Source organism: Delphinapterus leucas, chromosome 2 (genome assembly GCF_059928025.1).
Source record: "Delphinapterus leucas isolate spDelLeu-1000000601 "Yukka" chromosome 2, BTC_Dleu_Yukka2, whole genome shotgun sequence".
NCBI classification, from domain to species: Eukaryota; Metazoa; Chordata; class Mammalia; order Artiodactyla; family Monodontidae; genus Delphinapterus; species Delphinapterus leucas.
The window spans coordinates 3,862,988-3,877,646 of record NC_143130.1 but is presented as its reverse complement, the minus strand read 5'-3'; the positions used below and the strand labels follow the sequence as shown (position 1 = coordinate 3,877,646).

Genomic DNA, 14,659 nt, shown 5'->3' with positions numbered 1-14,659 from the left:
CCTTCTAACTGTGAGAAAGGTGCATGGCCTGGGCTGACGGGTGTCACTCCAGAGTGGTTTCAAGCATCCCAGAAACTGGCTTAGGATCCAATTTTTATGTTAATTTCCCAAACTGCAGGTTTCCAGACCACTTGGGTGGTATGAATTTGAATTCCAAGCCCTTATAGGTATGAAACCTCTGAGTTCTGCATCTCAGAGATTTTTTTTCCTCCAACTAAAAACTCCAAGGCAAGAGCGATCCAAATCCTAATTACTGCCTTGTACTGACTGCTGGATGTTTCTCACCTCCTAGCACCAGAATCCTCCTGTTAAAACCAAACACCCCCCCAGGGACTTCCCTGGTGGCACAGTAGTTAAGAATCCACCTGCCAATGCAGGGGACTGCACTGGGTTCAAGCCCTGATCTGGGCCACATGCCACAGAGCAACTAAGCCCGTGCGCCACAACTACTGAGTCTGTGCTCTAGAGCCTGCGAGCCACAACTACTGAGCCCGCATGCCTAGAGCCCATGCTCCACAACAAGAGAAGCCACCGCAATGAGAAGCCCGTGCACCGCAATGAAGAGTAGCTCCCTCTCGCCACAACTAGAGAAAGCCCGTGTGCAGCCAAGGAAGACCCAATGCAGCCAAAAATTAATTAAATTTTTTTAAAAAACCAAAGCCCCTAAATTCAGGGGACCAAGCATTTTCTCCCTCAAATCCCCCAACCCTTAATCTTAGCTCACACACTTACTGCCGTTTCCAGTTACTCTTCATTCTAACCACGGAATATTTCACTTACGTTCTTAATCACTCCACTGTGCATTTTATCACCTATTTTTTAGTCAGTATTCCTAGTCCTATGTAGCAGAAACATCCTCAAGTTATCTAGTTCACCGTATTGCTGGGAATAAAAGACTGAATTGTTCCCTAACTTGGCTCCAGTTTTGCAATTCATCTTCTTTTGAAAAAAGTGTTTAAGCTTTTTTGGCTGTAACCCAGGGTAAGAAATGCACTTAAATCACATCCCAGTACATGTGTGTATACACACACATACGTTTATAGCAAACATTTCACAAAATACCTTACTATGTACAATCCAATATATTATAAAATACCCCATTTCTTTCTTTAAAAAAAAGCCCATAGGGCTTCCCTGGTGGCGCAGTGGTTGAGAGTCCGCCTGCCGATGCAGGGGACACGGGTTCATGCCCCTGTCCAGGAAGATCCCACATGCCGCGGAGCGGCTGGGCCCGTGAGCCATGGCCGCTGAGCCTGCGCGTCTGGAGCCTGTGCTCCGCAACGGGAGAGGCCACAGCAGTGAGAGGCCCGCGTACCGCAAAAAAAAAAAAAAAAAAAAAAAAAAGCCCACAAAAAAACAATTAAATTGATTTCACAACCTACTAATGGGTCATGATCTACATGCAGTTTGGAAAACATACCTTTATGCTACTACCAGTATTGTATTTCTAAAATCATGACTGTAATAAAAATTATTTGGTTCCTATATTCTATGCAAAAAACACTCCTTAGTTTAAAAGCAAAAACCCCTTACATTTCACAGTCTACCTCTCCTAACTACTTCAGCATCTTCTTTCACCAATCTCTCTGAGAACTGATTAGCCAAACCTGATCACTTTTGTCATGAACCACCATCTGTTTTCACACCTCTGTACTTTTTGCATATGTTCTCTATCTCACATACCCTTACCTACTTTATCTCCTCATCCACCTAATTCTTTTTTTTTTTTTTCATCCACCTAATTCTTACTCACCTTCAAGGCTCAGCTGAAGTTCGATCTATTTGGAGAAAATCTTTACCCACTTCTTTGCACTCAGCCCTTCTTCTTCTATGCTCTAATAGTATTTAATTCATACCCCTACCATGGCATCTACTGCATTCTAACTTGTACCAATATCCCCTCCTTTTAGAAACTATGTTTCATCCATCTTTATAACGTCTTTGGGTCTCACACATAGCACCAATTCAAAAAATATCTTGTGATATGGAACCTTGTAGTGTTAATCAGAAAGTTTTTATGAGAATAACCATTTCATGGCGAAAAGAGAATGGGAGACCACAAAGACGAGTCTTAACACAGTGGGCCAGAACTGCTATCCTTTCTTTGGAAGGCCTGGTGAGAAGGCTGGTCCTCGGCTAGTGTTTTGGAACTTAGAATCAGGGGAGTTCCCACTATGAACTGATAAGGGTAGCTCACTGTGCCTACACTGTTTGTAACAATGTATTTGTAAACAAATAATATGGTTTACGGTGGACACTGAGTTTCCTTCTGGGAGGCTGGAATCTGGGTACATACCAGGCAGGAGGTACCCACACAACCTGCCCTGAATGAAAATCCTGGATGCCGTGTCTCATTAGAGCTTCCCTGGCTGGTGACATCTCATATATATGTTGTCAAGCTCGTTTACTGAGGGAGTTAAGTGCACCCTGTATGACTCCACTGGAAAAAGACCCTACAGCTTGCAAATGGTTTTCCCTAGACCTCATCCCATGCACCTTTTATTTTGCTGATTTTCCTTCAGATCCTTTCACTGATTAAATCATAGGCACGCATATGATTATATGCTGAGTCCTCTGAGCCCTCCTAGGGAATCACAGAGCCAGGGAGTGGTCTTGGGGATCCCTCAACACAAGAAGTAATCGTATAAAAATGTAAGATAGCATATGCAAGTGTCAAGGTGTACGTCAGCTTCACTGAAATTTCAGCAAGGAAATGTAAAAGTTGACATAGGGCTATAAAAAATACTAAAAGCTTGATTTTTATTGAACTGTTTCTAAATAAAGGAGTGAAGCAACATTAAAGAAAGATGATTTTCCAATTGAACAGTAATAAAGATTGGAGGAAAAAATAGTAAGAAGGTACTTAATTGCACACAGCCAAAAGTAAAAATAAATAGTAAAATAAACATTAAAAAAAATACTCTTGTATCAATGTAGAAAACAAACTTACGGTCATGGGGGGAGAAGAACGATAAATTGGGAGATTGGGATTGACATACACACACTACTATATATAAAATAGATAACTAATAAGGACCTGCTGTATACACAGGGAACTCTACTCAATACTCTGTAATGACCTATATGGGAAAAGAATCTAAAAAAGAGTGGATACATGTAGATGTATACCTGATTCACTTTGCTGTACAGCAGAAACTAACACAACATTGTAAATCAACTATACTCCAATAAAAATTTTTAAAAAATACTCTTGTATTGGGAGTTGGGGGGAATGAATTAGGAGTTTGGGATTAACATATACACACTACTATATATAAAACAGACAACCAACAAGGGCCTACTGTATAGCACAGGGAACTATACTCAATATTTTGTAACAGCTTATAAGGGAAAAGAATCTGAAAAGGAATATTTAACTGAGTCATTTTGCTGTACACCTGAAACTAACCACACACTGTAAATCAACTATAATTTGATAAAAAAATAAAAAATACTCTTGTATGAAGAAAAGCCTGGCATTCAATTTTCTCTAACTTTTTCAATAAAGTTGACACTGATACCATCAAAATCAGCATTACAACCTTACGTTCAATCTAATTACCAGTGATAAAACCTTCCTAACATTAAAATATATTTGATCAGTAAATTAAATAGCATGTTAAATTAAATGAGGGAACCTGAATTTTATGGTGAGAAATTACTTTTTCAATTGTTTACTGCCTATAAATAGTTTAACCTAGGTTTTGATACCTTAAATAACTGGATGATGTTGAGCTTCTAGTAAAAGATTAGTCAAAGAGTAAAAGTATAAATATATTCCTTTTTCTAAAGCCCACAGAAATAGGGAAAGAAAAACCTGAAAGAAAATTCCATTTGCAAGAAAACTAAGAAACAGCTATTACCCAAATGATTAAGAATAATTAGCTAACACAGTAAAATTTGGATCAAACCTAGCTCCTCAACAGCGTATGAATGCTTCTGAAAAGGAAAGGCTTCTGGGTGCCTAAACAAATATTTACTGCTTAGATCCAGGACCAGCGGGTCAGACAGAAAAAAGGAGAATCTGGGAACGTCTTGTCAGTGTCCTGTGCCCTGCAGATAAAGATGACAGAGGACTGGACTGGCAAAATTGGCACAAGCAGACAATCTGTGTTTTCTGTACCAAAACTGGACAAACTGCCTAGAAGTAGCTAAGGGAAGAGAAGGGAAAGCGCAACCAACTCTGTCACTCCTCCCCCGAGTTCACTAAGCGTAAACAAAAATTAAAGCCCCCAACAAAAAAGCTATGAGCTGGACCCCCTCACAGAGCCTTAGTCTTCTCAGCTCAGCTCACCAGGACTAGAGTTGTGCCACTAGGAAAGACCTGGTGAAAGTATTTCTGAAAGACACATCTGATGAGTCGTCTAGGTATACACTTGACCCGAAGTGCAAACTAGGTGAATCTATGTGAAAGTTTTCATTCAAGGATTCATTCAAACTGGGAACTATGTGTAGGTACAGATGGCCCTGTCTACCCTCAGGTTCTGCATCCATGGATTCAACCAACCGCAGACGAAAAAACATTTTTTTTTAATTCCAGAAAATTCCTAAAAGCAAAACTTGAATTTGCTGTGCACTGGCAACTACTTACATAGTATTAAGTATTGTAAGTAATCTAGAAATGATTTAAAGCATACTGAAGGATGTGCATGAGTTATATGCAAACATTACACCATTTTATATGAGACTTGAGCATCTGTGATTATTGGTATGTTGGGGGGGAGCGGGGTATCCTGGAACCAATCTCCCATGGATACCGAGGGACGTCCGTAGTAGTAAACAAAGTTGTAATAAACAAAAGGCAGTACAAAATGTACAGACCAAAAAAGGGCAGAATTTCAAATAACCTCTGTATAGTTTCAAAGAAACTAAAAAGAACCTTAAAAAAGGGATATAATAACAACAACAAGATTAAAAAAATAAAGAACAAAAGTGAACTAGCCCAGCTCAGCAAGTAAAGGATAGTAAACCCTCTGAAATTAAAGAGTCAACGTAACAGGCCTGCGACAGCTATTCTTAGAAAGGCCTCTTGGAAGGTTGGCCCTCGGCAGCATCTGGAACTTTGACTGGCCAACAGTTCCCAGCACTGACATAAAACCACCTCTTAAGAGTGAATTACTGTTCCTAAACTGTTCGTCCAAGCTGTGTGGTTATGCTGAACACCTGCTTTCCTTTTGGGAGCCTGGAATTTCATCACATGCCAGGCAGAGGGCGCCCAGATGACCAGCACCCAACTAAAACCTTGGGTGCTGGGTCTCTAATGGGCTCCTCTCATAGACAATGATTCTATACATGTCACAACTGACTGCTGGAAGGATGAAGCCTGTCCTGGTAGCTCCATGGGGAGAGACGCCCGGAAGCTCGCGCCTGGTTTCCTCCAGACTTTACCCCGCACGCCTTTTCCCTCTGCTGATTCTGCTTTTGTACCCCTTTCATGTAATAAATCTCCACCATGAGCCTGACTAGATGCTGAGTCCTGTGAGTCCCTCCAGCCCGTCACAAGACCCTGGGCTGTCTGGGGGTGTCCCAACACAGGGAGCATCCGTCCTGGAAAACCAACACATAGACTACCAGTGTCCTCCTAACAGAGCGGGCAGGAATATGTAGCAGAAAAATATTCAAAGAACTACAAGACTTGTAATTTAAAAATTACATTGCATTTCAATGAAAACTAAGGAGAATAATAATTATTATTATTATTATAAATATTAATAACAATTATTATATTATTATTATAAGGTATACCCCAGTGAAGTTTCTAAAGTCCAGTGCCTAAGAATCCCATAGATCTCCAAGTGAAATATCAAGATTCTGTTGCAAGGGGGAAAATATTTTTTGGCCTCAGATTTCTTCATAGCAACACGTGAGGCCCTAAGATTGTAGAAGCAGTGTCTACAAAGGGCTGAGGGAAATAACATGCGACTTGAAATGACTATAATCAGCCTATAAGTTGTTGTTTAAATATAAAGGCAACAAGCAATTCTCAAGCGAGAAAGGAAACAGAGCGTACAAGAGACATACTTGGGGGAAGGGAAGCAGGTGCTGGAGACCTGCTACATGACGCTATTCCATCAACCAAGAGATCAATTAAGATAAAGAACTCAGAAATAAACTACCAACAGGGCTACAAGCAAGCACTGCATTCATTTGAATTATGCTTGTAGAATAAAAATGTTACAAAGCTTTACATTGTTAAAAAACAGTAAATAAAAATTGGTTGGTGGAGGTTTTAGGGCAAATTTAAGCATAAGAATTTCTTCAATTTTCATAGTGGAAAGTCAAAAGATAACCTAATAAAAGTGATGATGAGTTTAAAAGACAAAAAAGAGCCGAACTTCTCCTTTTAGAAATGAAAGGTAGGTATATGAATCCACAATCCTAAAAGATTTCTTAGTGCTTTCCTGTAGTAACTCACCGTTTGTGCTTTATAGTTCACTAATGCTTTAACTTTTTTTAACTTTTTATTCACTTTCGGCTGCGTTTTTGGTCTTCGTTGCTGCGCGCGGGCTTTCTTTAGTTGGAGTGAACAGGAGCTACTCTTTGTTGCAGTGCTCGGGCTTCTCTTGTTGTGGCGCACGGGATCTAGGGGCATGGGCTTCAGTAGCTGTGGCGCACAGGCTTAGCTGCTCTGCAGCATGTGGGATCTTCCCAGACCAGGTCTCAAACCCATGTCCCCTGCATTGGCAGGCGGATTCTTAACCACTGCACCACCAGGGAAGTCCCCACTAATGTTTTAATGAGTAGTTTAGCTCACTACAAAGAACAGATGAAAGGATTATTACATAGCCAGTAAAAAGAATGAAATAATGTTATATAGGATTATGGAAAACTATGGAGTCCACAGTACATTCTGAAATGAATCACAGGACTCAAAAGACCTGTGACTGTGATCAACTGTAGTAACTAATTGGTTTAAAACTAGGAGATGAAAGAAATCAGAACAGTGGTTTCCTGGTAGGGGGGCAGAATGCAGAGAATTTTCTGGGTGATGGAAATGGTGTATATCTTGATGGGGGTGAGTCTTGACTATACAGTTGTATGAATTTACCAAAACTCAGCAAATAGTACACTTAATTAAGATCTCTGCATTTCACTAATGCAAATTCCCCCTTAACAAAGAGCTAGAAGAAGGAGTTTACAAATTCGGGACTTGCCTGGTGGTCCAGTGGTAAAGAATCCACCGTCCAACGCAGGGGACGCAGTTTCAATCCCTGGGTGGGGAACTAAGATCCCACATGCTGCAGGGCAACTAAGCCCACGCGCCACAACTACGGAGCTCGCACACCTCAACGAGAGCCCGCGTGCTGCAAACTACAGAGCCCACGCACCACAACTACAGAGAAGCCCCTGCGCTGCAACGAAAAGATCCCGCGTGCCGCAACTAAGACCCGACACAGCCAAAAAAAAAAAGGGGAGTTTACAAAATCAATTTTTTTAATTGCAGAAGTAATACGTGCTTATGGTAAAAAAAAAAAAAAAAAAAAGACAGAAATGTTACAAGTGAAAATCTCCTCTTACCCAGTTTCTCCCAATCCAACTTCCTCAGAGTTAATCCTTGTCAACAGGTGGGTATGTTATACCCTCCAGACTTTTTTCCGTATATAAATAAATATATATAAATCTGTAGTTGTGTGTGTTTTTTAATTGCAAAAGAAATGTGATTTCCTACATTCCTACACAAAGCAACATGCTTTTGGTATTTAATTTATCGAGAACATCACCTTTTATTTGTACATATAATTCTCCCACATTAAAGGCCATATAAAAAAAATAATAAAGGCCATGTAATATTCCACTGCGTGGATAAACCAAAAACCACTGCTCTACTGTTGACCACTAAATTACTTTAAAGCTTTAACAAAATGAGCATTTTTATGTTTATTATAAGTCTTAGGGGTATTAAAAAATTTTTATCACAATTAGGGATTTTCAATACAACTCCCATTATAATATGAAAGCCGATTTTTTCAAATTGTAAACACATCCCTCCAAACACATAGTGTCTGTTCTACTCAGAGAACACAGTAATTTAACATAACTGTGAATGAATAAAATTTTACAAACATATCAATTATTAAAGTAGGAAACGTTGCTTTGTATTTTTGTTGGAGCTCAATAAAGTTTTAATTGAGCAGTGGAATCAAGATATACAAGTAAACAAACGTAAAAGTAATTTTCTTACAGAATGGAAAAAAATCAATCACTGCACGGCAGAAACTAACACAACATTGTAAAGCAATTATACTCCAATAAAGATGTTTAAAAAGAAAAGAAAACATGATATAACACAGAAAAAAAATCAATCACTGCACTAAACGCAAGTACAATGCATTAGTCTCAAGGTATCTGGGCCCATTCCTAGTGTTCTTCTGTAATATTTTCCATGAAAGACTATAGAGTCAGCATTTACCAAGTTTGTGAATTCCTATCTTAATAATGGAGAAACTTAGTACTGTCCCTAAACAGTAAAAAAGAACCTGTGACATTTTTATTTAGAAGAATACAATTTGAAAATGAAATAGTTACAAACCTAGGTCCAATAACAGGAATAAGTAAGACATCCTGAAGGTCTGGATGCTGAAGAATAGGAAAACTTAATCCATTAAACTGCTGTTAAAAATAAACACACAGGATTACAAAGCAATCAGTATATTGGTTAAATTTCAAGTTACAGAGCTTTTCAGTGTCATTACCTAGCAGAGCACGGTAATGAGCTTGATTTAGGGTATTTTCACTTTATTCCATGGGATACTATAAAAAATCAAAGACTTCAAAACAACGTTTTCTCTATAATTTGATTCTCAAGTATCTTAACTTCTTTACAAGTAAAAGGCTCAATTTTGCTTACTGTTTTTGACTTTGTAAACACGAACCATTGTTGACCTTACGTGACTTACTCTGCAAACACGTATCCAATATAGGATTGCATGAATAGGACATTAAAGACTGAGATTACTAAATGCTATTTATTATATATTATCAACACTGGATGCCATGTCAGTTGGATGATGCTTCCTGGCAAAGGCTCAGGATTTTCAGTATCCTCTACCATACTTGGCCTTCAGACTGGAAATAAGTGCAGGGCCAGTGGCATAGGTGCTGGGGCCAACTCCCAGTCTCATGGGAGCCAACTCTGTGCAGCTCTTCCCAACTCCATGGTCATGCTGGTAGCTTGAAATCGACCAGAGTGGGAGCGTTTACACCACAAAACTCAGCAAACACCACACACCAGCATTATTTTTCCCAGAAAGTGCGCCGTGCAGTATGTACCAGCACACCACTGTTGCAGGCGGAAGACAACGGGGCACTCCACGCGGAACAGTGGACTGGACAGCAAGGGCTGTGTACCCTATCGGAGGGCAGCATGCAAATACTGGAGAACAAGTCTCTGCCATGTAGGCTAGGGATTATCAACTCATTCATTTCACATAATACACCAAAGAGCAGTGACCATAAGAGGTATTTGCATTGCCTTGTAGTATCCATACACTACCTACAGAAAACTCCCAAAATCAACCTATTTCTAAGTTGATAAGGAAAGAGAAAAAAAATTCTTCAGATTCTAGAAATCTGACCATATTTCTACCAAGTCAACAGCTCTTCCGCCTTCTGCTTCCTCCAGGCAAAGGATACTGTGAACTAACCCTATCCAACAGAAGAGTAAGAAACCTTAAGGGCAAACTCATTCAGACAAACCTCTCTCCCTTTTCTTTTTCCCTCTCTCCCTCATGTTCTCTCAGTTTGATACCTTACAGCATCCAGACTATGGATCCTTCCAAGGAGAAGAGAATGAATTTTGCCATTTGTTTTTGTTTTGCTTTGGAAGTACTATTTCTTTATACTATTGAAATAGTCTACATAGAGTTCAATCCTCCTCAGGCCAAGGTTTCCCTTCTCTCCCTTTTTATCAGATATTAAAATGATACAGAAATAAAACTTTTATAAAACCACACGTCTGTAACTTCCATAAAACACCACAAACGTTTTTTTAAACCAAGCATATCACCTGCTTGTTCTTCTGTTTGTTTCTACCCCATGCCCTTTTTAAAACAGCCTTAGTGAGGTTAATTTACATACCATAAAATGTACCCATTTTAAATGCACAATTCAATGATTTTTAGTAAATTTACAGAATTGTGTGACCATCACTGGAATCCAATTTCAGATCCTGTCCATCAACACACTATGATTCCTCATGTCCATCTGCAGCCAACGCCTGTTCCCAGCTCCAACCCCAGGCAACCACTAACCTACTTTCTTTCTCTAGAAATCTGCCTTTTCGAGACATCTCATATAAACAGGATCATACTGTCTTGTGTGTGGCTTCTTTCACTCACTATAGTGTTTTTGAGGTTCACCCAAGTGGCAGCACGTATCAGTTCACCACTTTCATTGCTATACTGTTCCCCTGTGTGAACATACCACGTTTTGTTTTTCTATTCACCAGTCGATGGACAGCTGCATAGCTCCTCCCTTTTGGTTATTATGAACAATGCTGCTATTAATGTTCATGCCCAAGCCTTTGCATGGACGTATGTTTTCATGTCTCTTGGGTAGACACCTAGGAGTGGAACTGCTGGGTTGTACAGTAAATTTATGTTTAACTTTTTAAGAGACCACCAAACTGTCTTCCAAAGAAGCCAAACCACTTGACTTTCCCACCTGCAACGTATAAAGGTCCCAGTTGCTCCACATCCCTCACCAGTCAAATGAAATTTTAAATGATTAAATTTCAATATGGGACACAGAGATATTTGGAGACAAAGCACCCACTCATATACCGTTCAGGATATGTCTTTAGGACACACACGAGCTTGGGACATGGCAAAAGAAAGGAGATGTACAATCTAAAACCTCCTGCGAATCTCCTTTCCTGCTGCAAACAGGCACTGCACAAACCACCAGATACTTACCTAGTGCCCACGACCCAACCTCCTCAGTCTTATCTTAACCTTCAAGGAAAGGGACTCAAAAGCCCGGAGCGATTTCGTCTGCCTGCTCTTAGATACAACCCCTGAGATCTTCTATTCCCATCACAGTGGGATCCTAGATTATCTAAGCTCTAGGAATAATTTCCTAGAAAAGAAAACAATCTGGATCTGCCTGACTTATGGACACCTTATGGGCCTCAGAACAGTTTCCTTCATACTGAAAACCTACATGCACGACTACATAAAAGTAATAATCTTAGTTGCTTAGAGGAACTGCTTATATTTTATGCCATTACTCTCAATAAAATTACCGCTCTTATTAAAAATCAGATTAACCTTTCTCCAAGTCTTACTTAAAATTATTATACTAAGTTTTGTTCTCATACAGCCAGAAATCGTAGCTGGTTCTTCTTATAACCTGGTCATCTCCTCACAACTGGAAGTTCATAGAATTGTTCTTAAAGAGAGTACGATAAACATTCCATAAATGTAATGAGATTAAAGACAAAAAATAAATGAATCAAACAACAAGGTCCTATTTGTACAGCACAGGGAACTATATTCAATATCCTGTAATAAACCATAATGGAAAAGAATATGAAAAAGAATATTTAGGGCTTCCCTGGTGGTGCAGTGTTTTAGAGTCCGCCTGCCAATGCAGGGGACATGGGTTCGTGCCCCGGTCCGGGAAGATCCCACATGCCGCAGAGCAGCTGGGCCCGTGAGCCATGGCCGCTGAGCCTGTGCGTCCGGAGCCTGTGCTCCACAACGGGAGAGGCCACAACAGTGAGAGGCCCCCGTACCAAAAAAAAAAAAAAGAATATTTATATGCATAACTGAGTCACTTTGCTGTACAGCAGAAATTAACACAACCCTGTAAATCAACAATACATCAATAAAATTTTTAAAAAAGAATCAATACCAGTGAAAATTCTCTGAAAATATCTGTAAGTTATATCCAGAGTAAACTGATAACACAGCCTGTGATATACAAATCCAAGTCTTTTAAGCATGCTTACCTCTTCCTTTTCATTTAGGCAATTACGTAGAAATAGGCCTGCTGACACCCATCATGGTTATTTGTTAGAAGAGATTTAATAACTACAAAATACAACTTGAAGTACCCCCTCCAAGCACCTGTTTTCCTCCATCTTACATTTCTTTGGAGGCAAGTTTCAGTACACAGTGTATGAAACACAAAATGCACAGCTTTGGGGTTTTCTTTCTGGTTTAAAAAACTTTTTAATACAATTTTCAAAGGTTACCTTTCATTTACAGTTACTGCAAAATATTGGCTGTATTTCCCATGTTGTACAACACATCCTTAAGCCTGTCCTACACCCAATAGTTTGTCCCTCCCACTCCCACCCCTATACTGCCCCTCCCCCTCCCTCCCCACTGGTAACCACTTGTTTGTTCTCTGTATCTGTGAGTCTGCTTCTTTTTTGTTACATTCACTAGTTAGTTGTATTTTTTACATTCCACATATAAGTGATATCATGCAGTATTTGTCTTTCACTATCTGACTTATTTCACTTATAAAATGTACAGCTTTTGGGGTTTCCCTGGTGGCGCAGTGGTTGAGAGTCTGCCTGCCAATGCAGGAGACAAGGGTTTGTGCCCCGGTCCGGGAAGATCCCACATGCCGCGGAGCGGCTAGGCCCGTGAGCCATGGCCGCTGAGCCTGCGCGTCCGGAGCCTGTGCCCCGCAACGGGAGATGCCACAACAGTGAGAGGCGACGTGTACCGCAAAAAAAAAAAAAAAAAAGTACAGCTTTTGAAAGCAAAGAAGACAATATAAACAAGAAAGTTCCAGTATTATTTTTCTGCATGGAACTTTAAAAATGCCATTTTATAATGCTGTTTTCACTTACAGAAAATTAGTATTATGCCAAAACTATTTTATTGGTTGAACAAAAAAAATTTGTGTTATCTTTAAAACATATCTTTACATTATTTTCCTTTTATTATATTTAATTAAATTATTATATTAAAATAAAAAATATAATCCTACAGGTAATCAGTAGGCACCTCCTTACCTCTGGGCTCACCTTGGCTACGTGATCTGCCCTCATGGTCGTTATATGCTGCTTATTACAATATCACAGACTTTTAGGGTTAGAATGGACCGCTTATGTATTTTAATGACGAAGCAACGGAGGCCCAGAGGGGTCGAGTGACCTATCCATTCACTAAATTAATTCAGAATCAGAAGTACTAGGTTCAAGCTCTAGCATGAGCACTCACTACATAACCTTGAACAACATTCGTGATCCTCAATTTCCTTATTTGTAAACTTGTAATAGTATATCGTTCACATGACATTAGTGAGGAGTGACATGACACAGATTGTCGAAATCTAATTCTGTACATAATGACAAAAATGTGCACGAACCTTCTGAAGCTCATCAAATAACAGACTTTTCACATGTTGTACTGAGGCTAGATGCGTATTTACTCTGACAGTAGTGAATGATGGAGGGTGGGACAACTTATGTAACAGAGTTTCAAACTTCCTTTCTGCTTCTTCTTTACCTAAAACAGATACAACCTGAAAAGAAGAAAAGAACAATGTTTCAGTTTCATTATACAAACTAAAAATATTAAGCAAGATATATGTCTATACATTTGTTCCAACTAATGAAACATTCGGCAATTATTCGGTTCCATTTCGCTTTTCTGCATTGTTTATGTGTTAATAACACTACGGGAATCGCGATATTTCACAGGGTTGTGCTAATAAACACATAGTGAAACACCAGACAAAAGGGGCTTAGAAAACGCTGCCTCGGGCTTCCCTGGTGGCGCAGTGGCTAAGAATCTGCCTGCCAATGCAGGGGACACGGGTTCGAGCCCGGGTTCGAGCCCTGGTCCGGAAAGATCCCACGTGCCACGGAGCAACTAGGCCCGTGCGCCATAACTACTGAGCCTGCGCTCTAGAGCCCGCGAGCCACAACTACTGAAGCCCACGCGCCTAGAGCCCGTGCTCCGCAACAAGAGAAGCCACCGCAATGAGAAGCCCGCGCACCGCAGCAAAGAGCAGCCCCCGCTCGCGGCAACTAGAGAAAGCCTGCACGCAGGAACAAAGACCCAACACAGCCAAAAAGCATTATTAACATACCTGCTACATTTATTCATATAAATTCAGGGTTTCATTCTACTTATTTCTAAAAACATTAACTGTTACATCACTTCTGTAGAATTAGTTCCTTGCTAACCCCGTATCCTAGAGCAAATTGGTTAGTAACGTTTTAAAACACCAATACTTGAAGAGTAACACTGATACCGTCACCCAAAGAGCCCCCATAACATCAGCTTAACATAGTATTATTAAATGTAAAAGATAGATATTGTCCAAAAAAAGACAGGTAGCAAGATACCTGTCAGAAATAAAGTTATAAAGACTCTAACGACCGAGTTTCCTTGTAATTAACTAAAGCTTTTGAGACAAGTATTTCCCCTTTTTTTGGTCATCTTTGACTATACCCAGCCTCACAGAATCTTCATAAACCACTTGCCAGCCTAATAATCCACTAGCCTAAAAATATTCGTACTCTCTCAAGGTTTGTTTTTTTTAACTGAATATTCCATTACCTTTGATACTTTTTACAAAGGGATGGGTTTTCTTTTTGTAAAATCGTATAGTTAGTGGGTTTGCGGCAGAACTGGTGTCAAAGACAGACATTTGAATCTTTTTTTATAAAACAATGTTAACCATTTTAAAAACT

General features: G+C 39.7%; 1 protein-coding gene across 5 annotated transcripts in view; it reads right to left on the bottom strand.

Annotated features, from left to right (window-relative positions):
- The window catches only part of NSUN6 (NOP2/Sun RNA methyltransferase 6), a 91,608-nt gene that overhangs the window by 57,910 nt on the left and 19,039 nt on the right, over positions 1-14,659 (bottom strand). For 3 of the 5 annotated variants that reach the window (XR_016391865.1, XM_022580623.3, XM_022580618.3), the window contains exons 4-5: positions 13,327-13,482; positions 8,531-8,610 (exon numbers count right to left, since the gene is read on the bottom strand). Coding sequence is in view for 4 of the 5 variants with exons in the window: in XM_022580623.3 (XP_022436331.1) it covers positions 8,531-8,610; positions 13,327-13,482 (236 nt within the window). In the remaining variant the exon portion in view is untranslated. The remainder of the gene's footprint in view (positions 1-8,530; positions 8,611-13,326; positions 13,483-14,659) is intronic. The other 2 variants (XM_022580624.2, XM_022580625.2) reach the window with 1 other exon arrangement.